Source organism: Protomyctophum parallelum, assembly GCF_964188405.1.
Source record: "Protomyctophum parallelum genome assembly, chromosome: 12".
Lineage (NCBI taxonomy): Eukaryota > Metazoa > Chordata > Actinopteri > Myctophiformes > Myctophidae > Protomyctophum > Protomyctophum parallelum.
The window spans coordinates 18,863,831-18,890,747 of NC_139712.1; the positions used below are offsets into that span (position 1 = coordinate 18,863,831).

General features: G+C 43.7%; 1 protein-coding gene across 1 annotated transcript in view; it reads left to right on the forward strand.

Moving 5' to 3' along the window:
* LOC310867906 (F-box/LRR-repeat protein 7-like) overlaps window positions 1–26,917 on the forward strand; it is a gene marked incomplete at its 3' end in the record, with an annotated part of 46,394 nt that overhangs the window by 2,362 nt on the left and 17,115 nt on the right. Inside the window, exon 2 of the mRNA XM_083778076.1 lies at window positions 11,004–11,096. Within this exon, the coding sequence (XP_083634202.1) occupies window positions 11,004–11,096 (93 nt within the window). The remainder of the gene's footprint in view (window positions 1–11,003; window positions 11,097–26,917) is intronic.

The following is a 26,917-nucleotide window of genomic DNA, read 5'->3' on the forward strand; positions in this document are numbered from 1 at the left end:
AGACGTTTATCCCCCAAAATCACGAAGGCTAACTTGACCTTTGGCATACACAAATAGGTCAGTGTGTCCAAAAACGTAGTTAATGCATTTTGCTTTGTAGGGCAGAGTACACCAAGTCTGTTCGCCAAAAATAGCAGATCTACAAGCTCACAATTTGATGCGTTGTGAGCATGCTATGGTACTGTAGATCTTTGGTGAATGCCCCCCCCCCCCCCCCCAGAATAGCGATACTGGGGTTTAAGTGGTTAAATGCCAAGAGGATAAAAGTTATTTTCAGTCTGTCCTCATGGGAAACGGATCTCCTCTCCAGTTTTCCTCTCGACATACTGTATCTTTGGGGGGAAAGGGTTTACATAATTATTTACGTACTGTTAATATGACAAAAGGTGCAATAAAGTAACAATGTAACTCAGCAGTGCTGTGGACGAAGAGGTTATTTACAGGGGAGAGCTGAGCCAAACATGTTGGAGAACATCTGCAATAGAGAGATAGCAGATGACATCCTAATGGCCTCCACAGCACTGCTGTTTTTGGCAGCAAATTCTGATTTTAGTTGTAGTCATAGTCATAGTTTTGAATAGCTTTCATTTAGTTTTAGTCACATTGTAGTCACCTGGAATGTTTTAGTGTTAGTCGACTAAATGTCATAAGATTTTAGTCGACTAAATCTACAGTTGATTTAGTCGACTAAAATGTATTTTGTCCGGCCTTGATGCTGTCGTAATGACACTTGCTGAAAATAGCCAATGGCTATTTTCAGCATGCAACCAAGTGTAAAATGACTTGACCAACATTTTAGTCTAGTTTGTATTTGCTGACCAGCTCAGTGGCCTTGTGGTTAGAGTGTCCGCCCTGAGACTGGGAGGTCGGGGTTCAATCCCCGGCCGGGTCATACCAAAAATGGGACCCAGTGCCTCCCTGCTTGACACTCAGCATCAAGGGTTGGATTGGCAAAGTCCCTGCGACATACTAGCGTCATGTCCAGGGGGTGTACTTGTACATCAAGCTGCCTCACGCTACAGAAACAGGAGATAGGCTCCTGCCTCCTACCCTATGGGCCTCATGGCTCGGCAAGGCTACTTGTATTTGCTGACGAAATTGTCAGTATATTTAGTCTTAGTTTTACCGTAGTCACCATAGCTTCGTTTTTATTTAGTTTCCATTTAGTTTTTGTCAGTGGAAAAAGGCAGTCGACGAACAACACTGCTCTACAGCACTGTTTCCCAAACACTGGGTCAGGACCCATTTGCGGGTCACGAACACATTTCTATGGGTCCCTTTATTTTGAATTATATTTTGTCAGTAATTTCATGAAAAATCAAGAAATCCTACTATAATTGCGCCACATCTCTGCGTGCGTGTGTTGCGTATGTGTGTGTAATGCGCGTAACTCAAGGACCATTTCACCCACCGACTTCACATTCGACACGTGAGTGCCCGGTATCGAGTCGGTCAGACCCACGGTTCTCCAAAACCTGATGAGGCCAACTCCTTTCACCTGTGCAATTTCCAGCCTCTGCCTCAGCCAATTGAGGCTCAACCAATCAGGCTCTGCCAGTGGGCACAGGCACATACACAGATCTCCATGTGGGACACCGGCTGACAGTTAAAACGGGTGCTATGACAACATAAATCATTAGGTTCCCAAGTAGGCCGGTGGCCAACTGCGACGGGCACGTACAGGTCTAGTAAATTAAAAAAAAATCTTCACGCATTAGTGAAAATAGCCAATCTGCAAGCTCACAACGTGGCACGAAGCTACGCATTGTGAGCTTGTAGATCTGCTATTTTCACTGGTTTGGTTCCTGGGTAGACATACATTTTCTCTTTTGGGTCTGCGGCCAAATAGAGATAATTCTGTGGGTCCTTCACATGAAAAAGGTTGAGCACCACTGACAGAAACATGATTTAGAAGACATTCTGTAGAATCGTCCTCAGGTCTAAATGGGTTAAAACTCTGACATTCATCACTCATGGTAGTAATGTTGTTATCTAGATGACTTCCTGCCTATCATCCCACATGAATCCAGCATCAGTTCTCCAATTTCTTGCTATGGATTTCTCACAGACATGGACTAATTGGACTATCCTACCTCTAGATCACTGGGATTATTATTTTTTCAAACCGAGTGGCCTCCTTTGCGGAATCATGACATTGTCAGACATTTGCACCTCAACGGTTACCGTGCCATTTTGTATTAAACATTGTGGGCTTTTAAACATCCATTTAAATATACCAATAAGTCTGTGGGGTTGAGGAATGTGATAATACGAGCGTTGAAGAACACCGGAAAAGTCATGGTCCGTTCATCACACAAAGTTGAATATGATGTCAGAGGAGAGGAATTCACACATTCTGCCCCAGAGAACTGGAGGAAAACAGACTGTTGGAAGAACTGTCATCATTGTTGGTTTTTGACAGCAAATTTTGATGTAGTTTTAGTCATAGACTTCTGAATAGAATCTCACATAGTTTTAGTCATATGAGTACTACATATGCGATTTTAGTACAGTTGATTTGACAAAGTATTTTGGCCGGCCTTGAGGCGTCTTACACTTGGTTGCATGCTGAAAATAGCCTTTCTACAAGCTCACAACGCATCGCGCTGCGAACAAATGAAAGTTCACATGATGACTGGACACCGGGGATGCACCATGACGCTTATCGTTGGCAAATCTTGCACCGGAAGTTCCATGAAATACATGGCAGTGAATGCAGCTGGCTGGACCAGCTCTTAAACAAACACTATTTGAATGATTGCAAATGATCCTTTGTCATACAAGTAAGACGCGCAAACGCGGGAAGCGAACGCAGCTCGTAAATTGCAATAACAACAATTAGAATAAATTACGTACTTTATTTTTCTTCTTTTTAGTTAGTAATCTTTTTAAGTTTTCTACTGTGTGTGTGTGTGTGTGTGTGTGTGTGTGTGTGTGTGTTACAGCTGCGCCCTCTCGTGGCGGGCGGGTGGTGTCACAGCGGGACAGACAGACACACAGACATGATCTGCAGGGTCTCATAGTTAGTGCTCATTGCGTTCGCAATAATCAGTACAGGAATATATAAAGGAAGACATATCACAGGTTGTTTTATAATCGCTTGCTTTTCGATGTGCACCAGTACATCATTTCATTGGGGCATCTATCTAAACAGTGGCAGGTGTCGTTTCTGTCTCTGAGGTATCGCAATATTTGGTTGCCAGACAGGAGGAAACGGTGGACAGTCTCGCGATACTTGGCACGTTCAGAAACGTACTTTGTGCTTTATGGGCTCTATGTGCTCTATAAAATGACAGTACAGTACACATTGAAAAGCAACACAGCAGGCAATAATGTGTTATATGTCTTCCTTTAATTATTTTCCAGTAGCGATTATTTTTACACTGGTCTCATCGTTTGTTTATATGCTTCATGTCCACTGACTCAGCTCCATTGACTCCAATGCATTCCACCAGAGGTTCAACTATCAGTTTGACACAGAGTGTGACGAATCTGCCGGCTGGAATTGCAGGGTAAAGAAAGAAAATGACTCGACATTGTCAACCCTTCCTTTAATTTGATCCTAGATAATATTCAGGAACACACATGTTAACCCATTCTGAACGCGTTTCGTTTTGGTGTTTTAATCATTATGTTATACTTTAGCTATTGAAAAATAGCAGATTGCGGCACTCGGTGCCACGTTATGAGCTTGTAGTTCTACTATTTTTTGAAAAATCGTGAAAATGTGCCTGAAATCTTTGAATATATATTGTTACAGAGTGAACGTTTTCAACTCAAATCTATGCTTCTGGGAGGGTCCCCGGAACAACATATTTTCAGATGGGGGTCGGCGGCCGATTACATATAATATTTGGGGTCCTTGACATGAAATATTGAGCACCACTGATATAGAAACATGAGGTATTTCAGAAAACTGTCAGGATTTAGAAGACTGTCAGGATTTAATACTGCTCTGCATGCCAAATACCGAAATATGTAACTGCACAGTTTGAATCATATTATCAATTAGTGCATAGTAGTGGAGCTAACATCCTCATCCTGTCAACACTGCTCATCCTGACCAGTGTTGCCATGTCCGCTTATTATAAGCTAATTTGGGCTTAGGCTACTTGTCTGTAAAGTTGCTTGTACATATTGGTAGGACTTGCAGGTTTTGAAATTATTATTTAAACCAGTGGCTCTAAAATGTTTTGTGCCAGGGAGCCCTGTATGTTTGAATGTTTCAAAAATCTTCCAAATACTCCATTTTATTTTATCATTATTAGTTTATATATATAGTTTTTTTCAATAGCAGATTTACAAGCTCACAGTTGTGAGCTATGTAGATTTATACAATAAAAAAGTGCTCATGTGGCCTATAGCGGCTAGCCACTTCTTTTGGGCTTGTTTTCCTTGACCTGGTTGCTTATTTCTCTCACGAAAAGAATGGCAACTCTGTTCCTACAACAGTGGTTAAGACAAGAGTTTCAACCCGGCTGTGATTGAACTGCAAAGTCCACCAGCAGCACATCTGTTTTCAAGTCCTCCTACTCAACGATTAATTACACATTGTTTCACAAATATGCAGCAAATCTCCTCCAACACTTATATAAGCAACAAGACAGGAAGCGGCAGGAACCCTTTCACAAGGTTGTTTTCCATAGAATTATCACCGACAAACAAGTTGCAGACACTTGGTTTAACTCCCAAGTTAAATGGACTTTTATTTGCCAGCGCAAACACAAGATTCTTTTAATCTGATGAGCGTTAATAATCCTGGCATCAATTCTCTGTAATTTGCTTTTGTGAGGAATAACGCAATGCTGCATATCTTTGCCATGTTAGTGTTTACGCAAGCTTAAAGCCTTTATAGGGATCGAAGGCTAGGTTTATGAAAGGAGGATCGGTCTTTGGAGTGGATGCCATCTGCAGCATGCTCCCTAAACGTGACGTCGTGACTCATTTGTGAAGAGCGTTGGTGGAAGCTGTAGCAGATGTGCTGCTGGCTCACTGATGTCACCACAACATGTCATGTCTGTCTTGAACACATCCCACACTATGAGCTGTTTGTTGCATGTGTGCGTGTGAGAGTAAGGAAAGGAAAGGAAAGGTACTATGTTTACCCAGGGTAACTGGACTAAGCTCAAGAACTTGTTTACAGCCAGGCCCTGCTCATATAGAACATTTCATGGTAGGGGTTCAATGCCTTGTCCAAGGGCACTTCAGCGGTGGTAATTTTAACGTGCCGGTCCGGGGATACGAACTAGCGACCTTCCGATATCGAGACCGCTCCGCAAACCGTCCGGCCACCGCTGCCCCACGAGTGTGCATGGACTCATGGTTGGGGCCGTACGCGGCAGTGTAAATGGGTTACTTATTATCCTTGAAATGTGCCGGTGGGTCGGTCAATTGGAACCTTTTGGAGCATATATTTTGGCTTTCGTGCGAGCGAGGTTTTAATGCACACCTGACTGATCACCTCAGAGATGGGTGCGTATAGGCACTGGGATCAGACGTCTAGAATGGTGGTTTTCAAACGCTTTTCATAACAAGGTCCATTTTTTGAGACACAGACCACCATTTGATGGGATTTAGCCTCTCAGACGCAAAAATATTTTGTTGTTGTTGGCTGATTTAGGTCATTTTAGCTTCATTAAGCACACTTGATCAGCTTAGAGATGGCTGTGTATAGGGCTTTAGGCACTATAGGCAGGGATTAGATGTCACAATTAAATTACCCGCACACAGTCTACACTTGGTAAGGACAACTTTATTTAGTTTCGTTTTGTTCAATAGACCTTAATTCTTCAGGCATCTGCTGACGGGTAACACAGAGTTCTACGACAGGTCTCACTCTTTCGCAGAGTTTTCGTCGAGGTCACCACTCATTGACAGGGATAAGGTGCAACAGGTGGTGATTCCATTTGAATAAATGATCTTTCTCATCACTGACAGTCTGTTTACAATTAAATGGTAAATGGTGCATTTATATAGTGCCTTATATCCAAGGCGCTTTACATAGATTGTGCATTACATTCACCCATTCACACACCGATGCCGGAGGAAACCATGCAAGGCACCAACCTGCACATCGGGAGCAATTAGGGGTTCAGTGTCTTGCTCAAGGACACCTCGACACTAACTCTGGGGGAGCCCGGGTTCGAACCGGCAACCTTGCGGTTGCCATCCGGTCGCTCTACCCCTGAGCCACTGCCAATTAGAAATACAGGTCAAGTAACTCAGTACAACATGCAATGACAGTGGATGCGAGCAATGTTTAGCATCTCCATTGGCTTTGAAATCTATCGTGTAGCACCAATAAGCCCCAGAGGTACTTTTCCTTTCAGCTGTATGTGCATCGACCATTTTTGTTTTCCTGCAAGCTGTCCGGTTCATTTTAGATGGTTGCCCTTGACGTGTGTGTGTGTGTGTGTGTGTGTGTGTGGGCGTGTGTGTGGGCGTGGCTGTGTGGGAATACCTCTCTGTCTGGCTGGCTTGGGTACGAGGCACATACTTTGTCTCAGGGAAGCCACAAAGCCGCCTTTATGATGTGACAGAGGAATGAAGCACAATAAACAACTCCTTGACAGGCAGCCTGCAGTCGTCACACAGGAGTCGTCGAGCCTATAACGGTCCGGCGTGGCTTTTTAGTAAGCGTCGCAGCGTTTAGCGAGGCAGCTAGCTTCCCCGGGGTGACGCCGTGGTCAGAGAGCACGTATCCCATAAAATCGAGAGGTCTGCGATTCGGTCTCCATATAAGAGCCAATGTTATCCCCGTCAGCAGCCATGTCTCTCCCCGCTGAAATATCCACAAGCGAAACATCCCTGCTGTGATTCACTCACTGGAAGTCACTTTAGAGACGCCTGGAATGTCAAATTAAACCTCAGCTTGGAAAACCGACCGCGTCCAGCTGAGATCACCGTCTCTCCTGTTCCTCTTGATTTACACACAGGGGCTAAAAATGCACACATTTATCGTATCGGCATGAAGGAAAAGATGGTGCATCAATTTATAGGCAATAACATGTCTCTCTAGCAGGCCCGGATGACCTGAGAAGTATGCTTCTGGTCAACAAATGCAGCCTGCAAAGCCTGCAATCATCGATGAAATACAGTGATTACTTAACCCATTTTAGGCGGGAAACCGCCTGTTATAATTTAGCTATTGAAAAATAGCAGATCTACAAGCTCATAAGCGCTACGAGCTTGTAGGTCTGCTATTTTTGAAAAGTCGTGAAAATGTGGTGCAAATCTTTGAATATATATTTCAGAGCGAACATTTTTAACTAAAATATTGGCTTCTGGGGGGTCCCTGGAACTACATATTTTGAGATGGGGGTCCATATGGCCCAATAGAGGGGTCCTTGACATGAAAAAGGTTGAGCCCCACTGACATAGAAACATGGGTTTTTCAGAAAAAGGTTAGGATTTAGAAGACATTTCTTTAATCGACTTCAGTCCAAAATGGGTTAACTCTTATGAGTCGTACTGTATATCCTCTGCGTACTGTATATTCCCTATGAAAGTTCAAGGCCAGAGAGGATTCCGGGGAATGTTATTTTCTCGCGGATATCAAGAAGGGACATACTTACTCATGCAAACGAGTCAGAGACTCATGCAGGCAAAAACTCTTCATCCAAGAATCGAGGAACATAAAAAGTCATGAAAGGAGAAAGGAATGAGGCTTATATTGTATAATCTTTTCACGCAGCCCATACCGTGCTAAAAATAATATTTTCACAAGCCAGGAGATCTGCTGCTTGGTTTCAGGTACTTTATAGAGCAGTGGTTCTCAACCTGTGGGTCTGGACCCCCTGGGGGGTCATAACCTCTAAGAAAAATAAGAAAATTTCTTTGTCAAAATAAATCAACAAGCTATAGAGAGTATGCACATGCATGCATGATTTTCCCATCAGGACACGCCCCCCTCATCTAGACTGAGTGGCAAAACATTGAGCAGCATGGATGGAGTGTTGGAGTTTGGAAGTGCTTGTTGGAAATCACTCAACCGTCCTGCGTACCACCCGTTTCTAAATGTCACATAATGCAGGAGGCAGCAAAATGTTGTGTTATTGAAAACAAGCACTTCCAAACTGACACTCAAATGCAGGGCATTTCTTGACAGAAAGTAGCTCATAACGTTTCTATGGTGGATTTTTATGAAACAAAAACTTTGCAGATAGAAAGAGGATAATTCAAGCTTTTCGTACAGCTGCAATGTTGGTGAGTTTAGCATTGTTTAATGTAATCAGATTCATCCAAACTTTTCTGTTTGGATGAATGGGCTGTCAAGGCCAGAAAGTAGTTTTTTGCCACTCAGTGGGTGTTTCCGCATAACTTCCAGGTACGATGATGTCACGCACATACCCTCTATACTATAAACAATAATTGTCAAACGGAAACTGTAGAAGCTGGGTAGAAAATGCATAGGTGAAGGGAGTGAGGTCAGAGCACCTGCAGCAAAGCACAGGAGTAAATGGTACTTCCGCATACTGCACGTCGTATACATGGTCTATGACTTAATTGGTCACGCGGTTGTGAACGCAAAACGTGAGCAGCTCCGATCCTCAATTCTTCCTTTGTCAAGTCCCGCCCATGTTTGTGCCCCTCTTCGTACCCATTGGTTGCTGTTTCGTGGTTGGACAAAAATCCTTTCTCTCTCCATCCACTACCATTGAAATATAACATGCTTTTTCAGCTGCTTCGTATCGATATTCTGTGTGTTCAATTCTTATTTTAAACTTTAACCCATTTTGGGCGGGAACCCCTTTTGGTATTAGCATTACGTTATGCTTTAGCTATTGAAAAATAGCAGATCTACAAGCTCATACCGCGCGGCGCGCTATGAGCTTGTAGGTCTGCAATATTTTTTTCTAATATATTTTTTATCCCACGATTTTGTAACCCATTTTTCACCCCTGTGTCAATTATCTAATGTGATCCTGGGCTCTACACACCCTCCGCCAACCTAGTCCCCATATATGGGGGACATGGGGAGAGCAACGGACTTGAACTCATGCTTCCTTCATGCCTGAGTGTCCAAGTTGCTCCTTTACACCTGACAGGGGGGAGTTTCCCTGGTTGGACGTAGCGCGTGGAAGGAACACGTTATTCCAACCTTTCCCCTCCCATCAGGCGCCCCGGCTGGCCAGGGGGAGGCAGTTTAGTGACCAGGATTACTGCATGTTTTTTGTGAGGGTACCTACCCTAGGGGACACGGGGAGAACATGCAAACTCCACACAGAAAGGCCCTTTCGCCAACCCCGCCTTCGGGTATGGGCACTGATGACGCGGAGGAGGAAACACGCCGCCAGCACCCACAGCGTCCCGAGCGGGAATCGAACCCAGGACCTTCTAGCTGTGAGGCGACAGCACTACCAACTGTGCCACCGTGGCCCTTAGGTCTGCTATTTTTTTTAAATCGAAGAACGACTGAGATAGAAACATAGCTTTTTCAGAAAACTGTCATGATGTAGAAGAGCCTGCTGGTTGGTCAGTCAGGGACCAATCAGAAGGCTGTCAAAGGGTGAACTGTATGATTGAGACACAAGAAAGAGGCAAAAACATCTATCTGTGTCAACTCCTACACCGCTGTGTGTTTGTCAGGGCGTGCGGGGGGTTCAAGTATGATTATTTTGGGGGTTGCGGCCTGAATAGTTTGAGAAGTTCCATTATTGCTGAACTGTGTTCTGACTCCATCCATCCAGTGTCTGGTCTCTCTACTCTGAACTGTGTTCTGACTCCATCCATCCAGTGCCTGGTCTCTCTCTACTCTGAACTGTGTTCTGACTCCATCCATCCAGTGTCTGGTCTCTACTCTGAACTGTGTTCTGACTCCATCCATCCAGTGCCTGGTCTCTCTCTACTCTGAACTGTGTTCTGACTCCATCCATCCAGTGTCTGGTCTCTACTCTGAACTGTGTTCTGACTCCATCCATCCAGTGCCTGGTCTCTCTCTACTCTGAACTGTGTTCTGACTCCATCCATCCAGTGCCTGGTCTCTCTCTACTCTGAACTGTGTTCTGACTCCATCCATCCAGTGTCTGGTCTCTCTCTACTCTGTCTTTCTGTCTATTTGTGTTGCAGGCCACGTACACTATGTGTCTCTTCCCTTGCCCTGGTAGTGACTGCATGCGCAACAAGTCAAATTGTCCAGCTGTTTAGCCTCAAACACACACACACGCGCGCACGTACGCACACACACACATGCACGCACGCACACACATGCACGCAAATGCATGCAGGCATACATGCACACGCACGCACACACACACGCACAGTCGCACACAGTCGCTTTCAGCTGGTGGAGATAATAACAAAAACCTTTTAGTAACGAAGGGGGGAAAAATACATATTTCAGGTCAACAGAAATGGGTGTGGTTATTGAAAGGTCAGTTCTCAGACTGTGTTGCAACTTGCAGGGTAATTGAACCCGACTCGTGCGGTGGAAATTTTGCTCTCTTACGTCATAACTCAACCTCAGTCTTCGTCTCAAAGTTGCTGCAGCGTACTGCTTTCCCTAAGTTAGGGGTCTTCTTCCAAAAGAGAAATCAGGCCAATAAGGACCCCTTATATTCGAGAGAGAGATGAAGCCGGGTTTAGGGTTAACCCACTGCATGTTGTATAAAATTATCTTGCAGATTAAAAGTTTTTATAGATCCAATCGAAAGCTTCACAGACTTTGACAGTTGTTGTCAGTGTTGTGTAGCGTTGTGTTGGATTCATTCGTGTATTTTCAGACATTTAACCACTTAAAACGGCCAATACTTAAACTTGACCTTCCACTCTGTACATGGTCTGCTCTACACACTCTTGTGAGCTTGTAGATCTGCTATGTTGATTAAAGTTCTCCTATAAGGATGCTATCCTATGACACAAAGATTTGGTCAAGATTTTGGTCAAGGCCCAAAAGACACAACATGTCGCTTTGCGCCACGTTTGCGAGCTTGTAGATCAGCTATTCCCCTGTTGAAGACCCCCTCTGCCCCTAAACGTCGGTCTGTCTTCATCTCCACCTCCAGGTAAAGGGAGTTCCAGCATCTCTTCTGACATCAGCTCGTCTACGGATCACACGCCGACCAAAGCTCCAAAGAATGCGACTACCACCACCGAAGGTAAGGATCTGGCATCTGGTGCTCATTAGGCTGTAGCCCTCAGACCACCCCCTCAACAACCCCCCCCTCCCTCCCTCCCTCCCATCATGCACTTCTCTCTCTGTTGCTGCTGCTGCCTATTTTTGGACAGACCTGTGTGTTCTCCTGTGGGACGAGAGACCAGACATTGAAAACAAACTGGCTCTGCGCGGCACCGACCATCAGAACCGATGGAGAGCCAAAAGTGTTTCATTGTGCTGCTTATTGTCTAACAAAACGCTTTTGGGCTTCTTCACTCACTGCGGAAGAATGCTTGTCCAAACAACGATGATATTGGGTCCTGTGTGTGTGTGTGTGTGTGTGTGTGTGTGTGTGTGTGTGTGTGTGTGTGTGTGTGTGTGTGTGTGTGTGTGTGTGTGTGTGTGTGTGTGTGTGTGTGTGTGTGTGTGTGTGTGTGTGTGTGTGTGTGTGTGTGTTAAAGAGACAGACAGACGGAGAGTTGGTGATGTGGGAAGCAGTGAAAATGAAAGAGAATGGTTCAACCGCGAGTGCTAATTCATACGTTGTCGTACGACCGTGTTGGCCGGTGAAAAACAACGCAATTCCGAAACAAACAGTGGAATATCTGTTGCTTTCTGTTGCCGTGTAACGGAGCCACACTGCTGCTTCCAAGTTTCAATTTGGTTTCAAACCATCTAATCAGATGTTGTTGTTACTCAGTGGTGTGAAGTAACCAAGTAAATTTGGAGGTATTGTTTTACTTGTATTTCCAAGTTCCAATACTTTTACCACTACATCTGAGACAAATATTGTACTTTTACTCCACTATATTTATTTGAAAACTTTAGTTACTAGTTACTTTGTAGATTTTTATTATTAGTGCAAAACATACATAAATAACTTCAACCATATTATATACATATGAATTCCCGTACTTTTACTTACAGAGTATACATCTACATTGCAGTATTTTTAACCCATTTTGACCTGAGATCAGATTCTAAAAATGTCTGAAAATGACAGTTTTCAGAAAAAGCTATGTTTCTATGTCAGTCGTTCTTCGATTTTTCAAAAATAGATCTACAAGATCTACAAGCTCAAGATCTACAAGCTCATGGCGCGCTATGAGCTTGTAGATCTGCTATTTTTCAATAGCTAAAGCATAACATAATGCTAACACCAAAATGGGTTAAGTAAAAAAATGTGAGTAAGTTTTTTTCCACCACTGTCGTTACTTACTTGCAGCGTTGCCTGTTTCTCCAAAGCTCTGGCAAACTGTGTTGCGCATGGTAAGCTGCTCCTCGTTGAGAGAGCATCAATGTTATGGATGTAAATTGCACGACTGACATATAATAGTTTTGAAAAGACTTTACAGCTGACAGATGTCCTCCGAGGCCTCGTGTCGACAGCTGTCTCCAATCAAGGGTCTGACGTCTGTTGTATTCTGCGATAACACTGTCAATCACCGGAGTTGATTAATCCATTCTGGGCGGGAACCCCTTTCTGTGTTTTAAAGCATTATTATGTTATGCTTTAGCTGTTGAAAAATAGCAGATCTACAAGCTCGTAGCGCGGCACTCGGTGCTGCGCTACGAGCTTGTAGGTCTGCTATTTTTGAAAAGTCTTTGAATATATATTCTTTCAGAGGCATCAGAGCGAAAGTTTTTCACTCAAATCTTTGCTTCTGAGGTGTTCCTGGAATAACATATTTTCAGATCGGGGGGGGGGGGGTCGGCGGCCAATTACATATAATGTTTGAGGTCCTTGACATGAAATAGTTTGAGAACCACTGATACAGATAAACATAGGTATTTCAGAAAACTGTCATGATTTAGAAGACATTTGTAGAATCGACGTCAGGTCAAAATGGGTTAATGTCGACGCGCAACTTGTCAAAGCGTCCCCAAAGTGCTTCATCACAGAGATTGACAGACGGACGGACAGCACCCGGCCCCGTCCTATAAATAAAACACCTTTCATCTGAAGAAGTATAAAACGCTTCGGCTAGTGAGGGATAACTGGGTGAATATTTACCACTCCAGGTCAATACGTTTTGACCTGCTAGGTGTGGACGACGTCAAAGAACACGTCGGTTATCCATGAAGTCGTGTTTTCCTATAGAATGTACTTGGCCAGTGATCCAAGTGACGAAAATATCATGACACTAATGGCAGTTGAAGCCTCCAGCTGCTGGCGTTCACACACACACACACACACACGCACGCACGCATGCACGCACTCACACACACAAGCACACATGCACGTGCACATGCACCTATACTAGTAGTTCTCAAAGGTTTTTGGCTCACACCGGTAAAACGCATGCTTCATCCGAGGCACCCCTGAATTACATTGTTACTTCATAGAACCTTACATTTATGTCATATCACGGGACATAGGCTACATATATAAATCTCTCGCTCTGAGATACAGTATGTGTCACGAGGAAAACTTGAGATAATATCCGTTTCCATTAAGACGGATTGAAAGAAAACAACTTTCTATTTGATGTTTAACCCCAGCATCCCTATTCTGAGGGCAAACATTAGCCAAAAATAGAGGAATAGCCGATTTACAATTGCTTACAACGCTTCACAACGTTGTGAGCTTGTAGATCTGCTTTTTCTTTTCTTTTTTTTTTAAATATTTTGTAATGCCTTTATTGATAGGTATACAGTAGAGTAGACTGACAGGAAATGGGGAGAGAGATAACCTCAACATTATACAGTACTTAAGTAAATGTAATGAGTTACAGGTCGGGAGGGAGTCTGGGTGTCGATGGGATGGGACGCTTGTTGTACAGCACCGGGCCACTGTATACTCACAAGAACTATGCCTACTATAACCTTAACCCTAAACCCTAACCTGTCAAACAAGCGCCCCCTCATATCGACTCCCAGGCTCCGCCAAAGAGAGTCTCCCGTTTCAGGTCTGTGTCCACGAGAAAACTAATGGTAGCTCCAGGCTGTAGCTCTAACTGTCACTCAGCTCTAGATGTCAAGGTGTTGCTGAGAGTACAGAAGGCAGCAGAGAGAGAGGAACGCTGGAGGCAGCGAGGCTCCTCCAATGACAGATATACAAAACTGCTTTCTTTCTGTGTGAATAAGTGTGCTATTCAGTATGAAGAAACTGTGTGTACTCTCAGTGGACTTGCATTTGGCTATAGTCACAACTTACACTTCTTCACCTTCAGGTTGGTGATGATCCACCAGTGATGAACAGAATCAAATGATCTGTTTTGTTTGTTGTTGCTTGTTAATGTAGTATTGGTATTGGTTTTGGTTGATATTTATTTGAATGTCAAAAGGGCAGGCACAATAAAAGGTGTATAGGCTTTCACTGATTCGTGCCAAATGAAGGCATTTTATTTAAATGCTTTTTAATGACAAAAATAAAATGACTATTACTACTACTAACTGTGGGTAAGTTTCACCATCCAGTCAGTCAACTGAATGAGCTGGAGAGAGATATCATGTCGTGTGTGATTATAGACGCGGCAGAACATTGTTCTGCTTCCAGACGCAGCAGAACATTGTTCTGCTTCCAGACGCAGCAGAACATTGTTCTGCTTCCAGACGCAGCAGAACATTGTTCTGCTTCCAGAACTCGGCAGCTCGGCACAACAGGAGGGAATGCTGACTCACTGACGGGGCCTCGGTTGAAACCCCCAACACCCTGGGCTCCTGTACATATTGGGCTGAATGCTGACTCACTGACTGGGCCTCGGTTGAAACCCCCAACACCCTGGGCTCCTGTACATATTGGGCTGAATGCTGACTCACTGACTAGGCCTCGGTTGAAACCCCCAACACCCTGGGCTCATGTACATATTGGGCTGAATGCTGACTCACTGACTGGGCCTCGGTTGAAACCCCCAACACCCTGGGCTCATGTACATATTGGGCTGAATGCTGACTCACTGACTGGGCCTCGGTTGAAACCCCCAACAACCTGGGCTCCTGGACATACAGTATTCGGCTCCATCTTTGCGCCACCCTTATCCCTAAACGTATTTGCCATTTTTTACTATTTTGAAAAACATTTCAGCTAGCCGATCTACATTGAGACATTGTGAGCTTGTAGATCTGCTATTTGCACTATTGTAAAAGGTTATTTAGAAGATGGCAAAAATTAGTTTAGGGATAAGGGTTAAGGGGTGGCGCAAGATTTTTTTGCCACTCAGTAGGCTTTCCCGCATAACGTCTGGGTATGATGGTGATGATAAGCACATAGCCTCTAGACAGACAGACAGACAGACAGACAGAACGAACACACTGTGGACGGTGGCTCCCCAGCCATCATTTCCATCCTGTGTTATAACCAAAGTTGTTATTTTTATTTTTTTTCTCCCAGCTAAGTGGGAGTAATTACATGGTTTGGAACCACTACGGCCACAGTAACCCCCCCCCCCCACCCCCGGCTTACACACACACGCACACACACACACGCACACACACAGTGTCGTGTGGTCCGCTAAACTAATCAGGAAGCTGTCTGGCCGGCTGTTAGCATGGATACATTAGAGGCATTAGTATGGATACGTTAGAAGCCATCAGGCTTCATAGCAGGGTTTTCTGAAAATATGTTGTTCCAGGAACCCCCTCAGAAGCAAAGAGTTGAGTTAAAAACATTCGCTCTGAAAGAATATATATTCAAAGATTTGTGCCACATTTCACGATTTTTCAAAAATAGCAGATCTCCAAGCTCATAGCGCGGCACCGAGTGCCATGCTATGAGCTTGTAGATCTGCTGTTTTTCAACAGCTCAAGTACAACATAATGCTTAAAACACCAAAAGGGGTTCCCGCCCAGAATTGGTTAAAATCAGTTTTTGATTGATTGATTGATTGCAGAGGCGGACTGGTCTTTTGACACAGCATGTTTATTTTCAGTTTTTTTATAAATAAGGATAGAGACTGATCTGGCGCGAAGCTCCGCCCCCTCCGCTATTCATGTCAGTTGAAGTTGCTCAGTGGCGTTTTGAAGCACCCGGAAGAACCGTCTCAAAACGTCTACTTCCGCATTGGACCACCACATTTTGGTGGTCCAATGCGGAAGTGCAACCGAGTGCTCAATGTTAAAGCCCAGCTGCACGGGGTTTCCTCGTCATGAATCCACGGGTCCGCCTGCAGTCCTTCCTCTTACCACTAGGGCCCAGGGCTTCAACGTTGGAGCGCCTCACTGGCCCCTTGGTTTTTTCCCCTATTTTAGTATCACCACAGTAACTATCAGAACTTCTCAGTAAACGTGGTGGTATTAATTAGGGCTTGTTTATTTGTATATGTGCCTCGACAAGAATGGGGAGGCAGAGTATCTGCTATCTGCGTACCGCCCGGCTGTGGTGGGCCTGAAATTCTGACCCAGTCTATTGTGGTCCTGGGACGGGTCAGTCTGACCTAAATAACTGTCTGTTACAGACGATGTGGACAGAAAGTATTTTATAATTTTTATTTGTCACTCACCAAGTGGTCTGACATAATATGTGGAAACTGGACTAATTTCAGGGGTGGGGTGGGACTAGACATGTCTCCCATCTCACCCCTGAAATTAAAGCTATAGGAAGCTGTTGCTCGTTTGTCTTCTTTGTGAAGGAGTTGGAAACAAAAGAGTTTGCAGCTGGCTCCTCCGCTGTCTTGTGATGAAGTCATCTGGTGTGTGGGTTTTACGCAATGTGGCTCTTTTTTATTTGTTATTCAGAAGAGACTGTGGGCTATACTAGCCTGAGTCGGGCCGCGTATTAGAGACTTGAAACGCTCTGCCTTAATTGTACAACAAATCCTCCCCTAATGGGATGAAGCGCAGTGTCTCGCAGGCGTATTATGGTCTCTCTGCCAAGTGGAAACCTCATATGTCCAAAACTAGCTGTTACTTTTCAGGATTTTAATTAAAAAATAGCCAAAGTAGCAGATCGACAAGCTCGAAACGAAACGTGTCACGACAAGCTTGTGAATCTGTTACTTTTGATGCTTTTGTGTGACGTTGTAGTCACTACGCTGTGGTATGATCAAGTACTGTAGTCGCTATGCTGTGGTATGATCACGTACTGTAGTCTCTATGCTGTGGTATGATCACGTACTGTAGTCGCTATGCTGTGGTATGATCACGTACTGTAGTCTCTATGCTGTGGTATGATCACGTACTGTAGTCGCTATGCTGTGGTATGATCACGTACTGTAGTCGCTATGCTGTGGTATGATCACGTTTTTTTCTTTTTTTTAAACCCAAAAAAACCACCAAAAAGTTAGAATATGGAGATCATACAAGGTTTCTGCCCGACAGCAATGATCTGATCCCGTTGTGTTCTACTCTGGGCATTGTTTGGGCACACCTCTACCAGATACCACAGGGTGCCTCAGGAATGCGTCTCAAATATGGCAGAAATGAGTGTGTGAACAAACCGACACCACCTTTAGAGGCTCGGTCGATGGTCCATTGTTCTGATGCCTCCGTATTATCACGTTTCAGATTCACAGGCAGTGGCGTGCACAGATAGACACTAAGGGGTGCTGGAGCACCCCCTGCCCTTTTGGCCATGTGCCCTTTGAAAAAAGAAAAAAAAAAAATATTTCCCCCCCCCTTTATTGTACAGTGTACGTATAAGTGTACAGTGTACAGTATGTGGATCATTATGTGACATTGACCAATTATTGATAAAAAAGCTTCTAATATATTATTTAGGCCCCAAAATCTATAAATCTCACACTATTAAACCATTTTGACCTGAGATCAGATTCTAAAAGTGTCTTCTACATCCTGACAGTTTTCTGAAAAAGCTATGTTTCTAATATGTCAGTGGTTCTTCGATTTTTCAAAAATAGCAGATCTACAAGCTCTGCTATTTTTCAATAGCTAAAGCATAACATAATGCTAACGCCAAGAATGTGAAGGCAACCAGCCAGTTCCACGCGCTGCACAAGGTGCCCCTTTTCACTTGAGCTCCTGCCCCTCTAAATGTCTATACTTTACTGGACTATTTCCATTTTTCTGTACTTTTACTACTACTTCCACTGCATCTCAGAGGCAAATATTGTGCTTTTAACTTAGATCATTATTACAAAACACACATTAACCACTTAAAACTTTGGCTATTTTCCAAACATTTGATAACTTGTGAAATGGTATACGTTCTGCATAATGAGTCAGCATATTTTGATCTCCGGACTTTCACTCGTAACAAAGTGTTTCTACATTGCAGTATTAATACTATAAAAGTAAAAACTAACTGACTGACTGACTGACTGACTGGCTGGCTGGCTGACTGACTGACTGACTGACTAACTAGTGACTGACTGACTGACTGACTGACTGACTGGCTGGCTGACTGACTGACTGACTGACTCTGACTGGCTGACCTACTTTCTGACTTTCTGACTGACTGACTGACTGGCTGGCTGACTGGCTGACTGACTGACTGACTGACTGACTCTGACTGGCTGACTAACTGACTGACTGGCTGACCTCTTTCTGACTGACTGACTGACTGACTGACTGACTGACTGACTGACTGACGGGAACTGCAGGATGTGATAGTAAAAGCGACCACAGTCACAGTAACCCTCTGGGTTTGACGGTGCAGCCACGGCTAAGGGTTGTAGAGCTCCTCTGACCATGTGTCATGGCACCAGGAAATTAGCCTCATGGTGGGGGAACAATGCACTGGCCTGGCCGGCTTCCTCTCCGACTGCCAAGGACCAAAGGAACGTTGATACAACGGAATGAAGGGAAATGTGTTTTCTGCTTGTATAGTATAATATAAAACACCACTTTAACCCATTTAGGCCTGACTTAGAAATGTATGTCTTCTAAATCCTGACAGTTTTCTGAAATACCTCATGTTTCTGTATCAGTGGTGCTCAATATTTCATGTCAAGGACCCCAAAAATTATATGTGATATATGCCGCCGACCCCCATCTGAAAATATGTATAGTTCCAGGGACCTTCCCAGAAGCAAATATTTTAGTTAAAAACGTTCGCTCTGAAAGATTATACATTCAAAGATTTGCGCGACATTTTGACGATTTTTCAAAAAGTTGCAGACCTACAAGCTCGTAGCGCGCCACTCTATTAAGTGTTAATGTTTACATACAGGCAGTTGAAACATAGCTACTATATTTTGGATCTTGGGGACAGACAGACAGACAGACAGACAGACAGACAGACAGACCTCGATCCTCGTGGCTAACTTGCAAACCCACACACAGAAACACATTCCTTACACTGATTAATTTAATCAACTTGTGCCTCAGAGAGTTCCCACCACTTCACACACACTCAGGGCAGCGAGAGGGACAGACAGACGGCCAGGCAGTCTAAACACTGTTTGGTAAATAACGCTCCCATGTCTCCAAAGATGTTAATATTTTCACTTTCCCCAAGAGACCAACAAAGTTCCCTTTGAGTTCGTCCAATAAACTAACCACGTTGCTTTGCAAGTCGTGGTCTCTGTCCGGTGGAAAACCATATATGTCCGAAACTGTTACTCTTCAGCATTCAAATAAAAAAATAGCAAAAGTAGCTCGTCGACGCGTTTTAAGCTTGCAGATCTGCTACTTTTGATAATTTTGTGGGATGCTGTAGTGTAGTGTAGTGTAGGGTAGTGTGATCAACTACGGTCGTTAATTTACCAAAAAACACAAAAGGTTAGAATATGGAGATAGGAGGTTTCTGGCCGACAGCAACGATATACACCTAGTATTCTAGTTATCCTATGTTGGGCGGGAACCCCTTTTGGTGTTTTAAGCATTCTGTTCTACTTTAGCTATTGAAAAATAGCAGATCTACAAGCTCACAGTCACCGAGTGGCACGCTACGAGCTTGTAGTTCTGCTACTTCTGAAAAGTCGTGAAAATGTGCCGCAAATCTTTGAATATATATTTCAGAGCAAACATTTTTGACAAAACTATTGGCTTCTGGGGGGGTCCCTGGAACTACATATATTCAGATGGGGGTCCGTGGCCCAATAGAGATAATTCTGTGGGTCCTTGACATGAAAAAGGTTGAGCACCACTGACACAGAAACATGGGGTTTTCAGAAAAATCTTGGGATTTAGAAGCCTTTTTTTTTTTTTTTATCAACCTCAGTCCAAAAAGGGTTATTTGGCTGTTGATGTTACCTGTGCCAGATATGAGTCCACACATGCACACAAGGTTGATAAAATGTATGTTTCCCCATGCAAGGGGCTCAGTGGAGAGAGGCTGGACTTGGACTTGGTGTTGGGATGGGAGTCATGTTGATAGGTGCCTCAAGTGGGTGTAGACGTTTGTTTGGAAAGGAGGGAATGCTTGCTGGAGATAAATGCTTGGCAGGCGATAAGCTCCTCCGGTTGTAATGGACTCTCCTGCTGACCCCTGTATGTCTAACTGGGTTATAGAGGATTTGGAGGAGCAGTGTCTTTTGTGAGTGTATATAGTCAAAAGCAGTATATGTTAAAGAATGTAAAGCTTGTGAGCTTTTTCATGCATGGACAAAAACACGTCAAGTTGCAGACGTAAGAGAGGCATGACAATATCCATCATTGTTATTAAAGGGATAGTTCACCTCCTAAATGACCTTTTCTATCAATTACTCATTTTTTTGTGTTTTTCCTTGCATTCCTAAGCCAATCATTTGACGAGATTCTTTGTCTCTCTGTAGGGAGCAAAGGAGACTCGTGTCTCCATAGGGAACCACTAGGAAACACATTTTTGGCTTAGGAACGTGACAAAAACGAAAAAGTATATCCATGAATTCAAGTCTCCATGGGGAGAGTAATCCATAGATTTTTTTTAACTATGCCTTAAAACTGGGAAAAGAAATCGTATTATTTTCATGGAATATCAGCTGTGAAGAGAAGTCTGTGTTGGCAGTTGACTATCAGCTGTGTTCCCAAACTACCCCATAACACCCCCCCCCCATAACACCCTATCAGCTGTGTTCCCAAACTACCCCATAACACCCCCCCCCACCCCACCCCCCTCCCCTTCACTCTCCCTCTGATCAATCCTGCAGGCAGGAGGACATTTGAGTGAATATGCACAGAAAATCACACCTGTGTGAACTGAGAGGTGCAACTCACCTCTCCCCTGCCTCTCTCTCTCTGTAATTAGCAGGCAACAGTGCAACACTATCTCTCTCTCTCTGTTTCTGGCACACACAACAGCGCCACTTTTGCCCCTACTGGTACTCTAAACATAGTCACGTAGGTTAGGACGGACATTGCTGTTCCTTGGAGTGGTTGTTGCACCACTCAAAAAAAAGAAAAACGAAAACAAGCGAGTGACCGTTTACAGAAGGAGGAGTGTGTGTGTGTGACTGTGTGTGTGTGTGTGTGTGTGTGTGTGTGTGACTGTGTGTGTGACTGTGTGTGTGTGTGTGCGTTCCATCTCATAACTCTTCTCTGATTATTGCCTAGTCTTCCTCCCCTCTGTTTCGGGACAGGAAACACACAGTCCCTCTTGTTTTGAAATGCGCTTTGCCATTTTTTGTGTGTGTGTGTTTCTCCTCCAGAGTCCCATTTATTTTCCTGCGTTAAAACCGGAGCACGTTGGACTAGGCTAGGGTTTCGGGACGGATGCCACTTGGCCTGAAACAAAACAAAAAAGAAAACACACACACACACACACACACACCCCCCCCCCCTCCTCTCTCTCTCTCTCTCTCTCTCTCTCTCTCTCTCTACTAGTTGTGCTGCTTGTAAGAAGTTTGGCCTACAAGCAATGTTTTGACTCTCATACACCTGGTGGGGTTGTTTGGGACTTGATGTGGACAATATGCCAGCAATTATGGTTATGCTCTGCACTGGTTTAAATGGCACGTACTGGACATTATGCAGTACTATGCACTTGTTTTATTTTTTTATAATATTTTTTTTACATTGCATTTCAAACAACAAGCACGAAAATAACACCAATTTCACTGACCATTGGCATCTTTGGATTGAACCAAAGTGGTTCTCGGAGCTTCTTCTCTCTAGCGTTTGTTTAACTTTGGACAGGAACCTCTTTTGGTGTTTTAAGCATTATATTATGCTTTAGCTGTTGAAAAATAGCAGATCTACAAGCTCATAGCGCGGCACTCGGTGCCGCGTTATATGGGTCTGCTATTTTTTTAGGTCTGCTATTTTTGAAAAATCGTGAAAATGTGCCTCAAATCTTTGAATATATATTCTTTCAGAGCGTTTTTAACGGGGGGGGGGGGGGGGGGGCTTCCCTGGGGGGCTTCCCTGGAACAACATATTTTCAGATGCTGGGCGGAGGCATATAACATATAATTGTTGGGGTCAGTGACATGAAATATTGAGCAACACTGATATAGAAACATGAGGGTTTTCAGAAAACTGTCAGGAAGTTTAGAAGACTTTGTTTTTTATTTCGACGTCAGGCCAAAACAGGTTAACTGAATGGCCATTTAAACCCTTCCAGGTGCTCCTAAGGAGCAGCAGCCATGTTTATGCTGGAAGTGTGCATGGTTTATTTGAGGTGTAACCATATACGGTATGGCAGATGCTTGGCAATAATGCTCCATTCCTGAGTTTTGACTCAACAACCATTTAACACATAGCTACTGTATGACTGAGTGTTCCCTCTAAGAACTGATAGAAGCTTATCAGCCTGCTGAATAAATACAGATCCATCACTAATGGAAAAAAAATACAATGATTTATGTTTAGAATCAACGTAGTAGTACCTGTTTGGGTCAAGTGGGCTAAGCATAGATTTGTTTCCAGTTTGCCATGGATGGCCTATTAGATTCATATAAAACCGTGTAGTTTTATAATGTGTAGCACTTCACATTATAATGATAATTTTATTAATATAGCACCTTTCAGAGCAAGGTTCCAAAGTGCTGTACAGTACAAGGTTAAAAAACACAAACAACATATGGCAAACCATAATCAAGGGCAGTTTAAAAACTAGAAACATAAAGAAAAGAAGACAACATAGCAGCAGTTAAAAATGAACAATCTCTTATATAAAGGGTAAAAAAACATTCTGTGTAATATATGCTACCCACATATAGAGCATTGGTTACGAAACATTTTAGCCCGTGACCCCAAAAGAGAAATTAGATGTTTGCCCAGAACCCAAACTAGTGAAAATTGCATCGGCTATTTTGCCTATACTTCTTAAACATTTGTTTTCTAATTTGTTAGATTTTACTTAATTTCATTTATGGAATTTGTTAGATTTTACTTAATTTCATTTATGGAATTTGTTAGATTTTACTTAATTTCTTAATGTAAAAAGAACCACCGCTGATAAAACTTAAGTGAGGTGCTGGAGCCACAAAGGGAACATGAGAAAAATAAAGGGACGCTCCGCACACTCCGCTTTCGCTCTACTGCCTGCCTGAAGAAAGTCAGTAGACCGAAAGCTTGCTAAATAAATACATTGATTGTGCGCAGATCTGAGTGTGCGAAGCTTCCCTTTATTTTTTTCACTTAATTTCTTAATGAGATTACTGAAAAAAGTAATTGAATTTGATTGTTTTGAAAAAAATTAAACAAATTAGGGATCTGCGACGGGTCCCGACAGTGTCATAGGGTCAGACGCTTGGCCAAACCAGAGGCAATGTGTGAACCCCTACAGTACTCTGTGGTGGGCAGGTATTTTACCCATGTGTCCACATAACATGAGTGCAAGCCTTTTTACAAGTAAAATTAACGGCCTATACTTTGACCATACAGTATTTCACAAAAGCATCGTGGCACACTTCAAGCTCATAGATCTGATACTTCGGCTATTTTGGAAATTTAGTTTTTGGACATATAGATGAGGTTTCCACCCGACAGAGACGATATATTTTCTTACAGCGGTTGCTCGTATAGCATATGTGAATAACTTTTCTCATGCTCTAAGATACAGGTATGTAATAATAATATTATAGCCTTTCTGTTCAGCTCATGTCCTGGATCATAGAAACGGGGTCGGGCAGCAGTTGGAGTCCCCCATGCACCACCCCACCACTTCCTCTGTTGTTCTGACCACATGAGACGGCCCACACGGCCTACATTTGCTCCTCATCAGAACCGAACCAGCCCTTTGGGATGGATGGTGTGTACTGTGTAGGACTGTGTGTTCTTCTGCAGTGACAACGTTGGCTGTGCATGGCTAACGTTGTCCCCTTCAGTCGTTCTAACATGCATGGTCAGCACGTGTGAGGGTAACCGGAACTCTCTCCCCTAAAAACACACTCAACCCCATGTATTTTACGCAGACCGTTCACCCCAAGCGGTTCTTTTATTTATTTTATTCGTTTTACAGAGGACACATTTAGGAATAAGGTTAGGTTTAGGCATAGTTTTAATGAGGTTAAGTTTAGGAATAAGGTTAGGTTTAGGTGTAGTTTTACTTATAGGAATAAGGTTAGGTTTAGGTGTAGTTTTACTTATAGGAATAAGGTTAAGTTTAGGTGTAGTTTTACTTATAGGAATAAGGTTAGGTTTAGGCATAGTTTTGTTGAAATTAAGTTTAGGATTAAGGTTATAGGTTTAGGCATAGATTTACTGAGGTTAGGAATACATGGTGACGACCGATTCGAGGTCGCCGGAGTTGACCCCAGGGCGAGTGTGTTTTGGGGGCGAGCATTCTGGTCTTCCTCTGGAGCAAACTCCACAACACCCCTCCCACCCGTCCACCCCCACCCCTCCCCCAACCCACACGCAAGCTTGCCATCCTGATTTGACAACCTATGGCATGGCCTAAATGTTGAGTAACCTTCTTAACATTTCAGCGTCAGTGATTTACTAAACATTGGATGGGTTTCGCCCCCCCACATTTCTGTTGTCATCCCATATTGTGGAGAATTGCCGCTGTGATAAATAGACGTGCGTAAAGGAGGACTCTGTCCGAGGGATTGAGCGTTGAGCAGATCGAGGCTGCAGTCGTCCTCGGCTATAAAGATGTAGAACGTGGAGGAGAGCGAGACCGCAGAGGGGTTGGTTGGGCTTTGGAGTTACAAAGGGTACAGAGGGGTTACAGAGGGGTTGGTTGTCCATGGAACAAACTGACAGAGTTACAAAGGGTACAGAGGGGTTACAGAGGGGTTGGTTGTCCTTGGAACAAACTGACAGAGTTACAAAGGGTTTTTTTTATCTGAATCCTGAAAAGTAATAGTTTCAGAGTAGACCTATGTACTGTATGTGGTTTTCCACCGACATGCAGCAACAATGTTGAAACCGAGTGCGGGGGGGAAAAGCTGACCAGGCAGTGAGTAGTTCCAGAAGAAGTGTAGTGGGGGTAGCTAGCATGGAGCTTTACTTCAAGAAGAAGTGTAGTGGGGGTAGCTAGCATGGAGCTTTACTTCCAGAAGAAGTGTAGTGGGGGTAGCTAGCGTGGAGCTTTACTTCCAGAAGAAGTGTAGTGGGGGTAGCTAGCGTGGAGCTTTAATTCCAGAAGAAGTGTAGTGGGGGTATAGCTAGCATGGAGCTGGGGAGAACTAGCCTCTGTTTCCGGTCCCAGTGAGCACATTGGGAACAAACCCACCAAGGCCCCCTATTGTCTGGAAGCTTGTCTAGTGACACATGAGCTTCCTGTAGTGAAGGCCTGGCTGATAGCCGTGTGCCTTGCCTGTGTACGGTAACATCAACTTCCACGTATTCAACAAAGAAAACACAACATAATACTGAGTTTATCAACAAATCAAGGACGTTAAATTATATTGTTGCCAGTTCCAAATTTGCACTGAACACTGCAGGCAAATCACAGCCTGTTCACCACCATTCATTCATTCATTCACCTAGTCCATTCATTTCTTTATTATTCATATACAAAACTGGACATGCCCTTTAACCGTGTGCAGTACTTTGATCCGACGGGGCATTGGTCCGAACGACAACCTACCTCCTCCCCTCACCCTAACCCTAACCTCCCCCGGGGCAGACACCTAAACCTAACCGCAACCCTCCCCCGACCCCCAGCGCACCTCGGAGCATTGCTCCGTCGGATCATAGTATGCCTCCCCCTTTAACCGTCTCAGATCGGGATGTGTTGTGAGCTTCTAAATCGGCTATTGGGCTCAAGCGTGTATATGTTTTGTCAAAATAATTAAACTCTACAAACAAGTAACTAAAGTTTTCAAATAATTGTAGTGGAGTACAATACTCGCCTCTGAGATGTATAGTGGAGTAGAAGTAAAAGTATTGAAAATCAGAAATACTCCAGTAAAGTATAAAAGCACCTCAAACAACAGCACTTTACTTTAATTTTAATTTTAATTTGTTTAAAAAAAATCTTTCCACCAAATAATGAATAAATGAACAAAAATCAAACATATGAATCCCAGAAAACAAAAACAGAAGAAAAAACATAAAAAAACGCACAAAAGTAAACAGAAAAACAGCTTGACATAACTACAACAGTACAGCATTTTTCAAGTTGAGTGTAAGACTAGGCAGGAAAAGAGCAGGAGACATTGCACTTGACTTTAATGTACTCGGTTTCTTTACACCACTGCCCTGGAGGGCTTCGATCATGGCAGAAAGACAGAGAGAGGAACAGGAGAACGTGTGTCACAGGGGTTAATGGCATTGAGATAATGGATGGGTCTGTTTTCCGCCACATGCGGTGCCAATAATCCCACTCTACTAAAACACTAGACAACGTCTTAGAGGATCCTGAAGAGGACGAACAACCCCACCGGCTGTACTTTATGGCCAGGCGGCGTCAGGGTCTGCTCTGCTCTGACCTCGCCTCGTGCACTTGTCTCAGTCTCTGCTAAAGTCTGCAGAGTCTCCTCTGCCAATTTATCTTCCCTCTTTTTTTTAAATCCTTCTCCTTCTACTTCTTCCTCTTCTTCTTCTTCTTGCCCTCCACCTTTTTTTCCCTTTTCTTGAGGCCCTGAAATGATTCCGTGAACTCTCTCA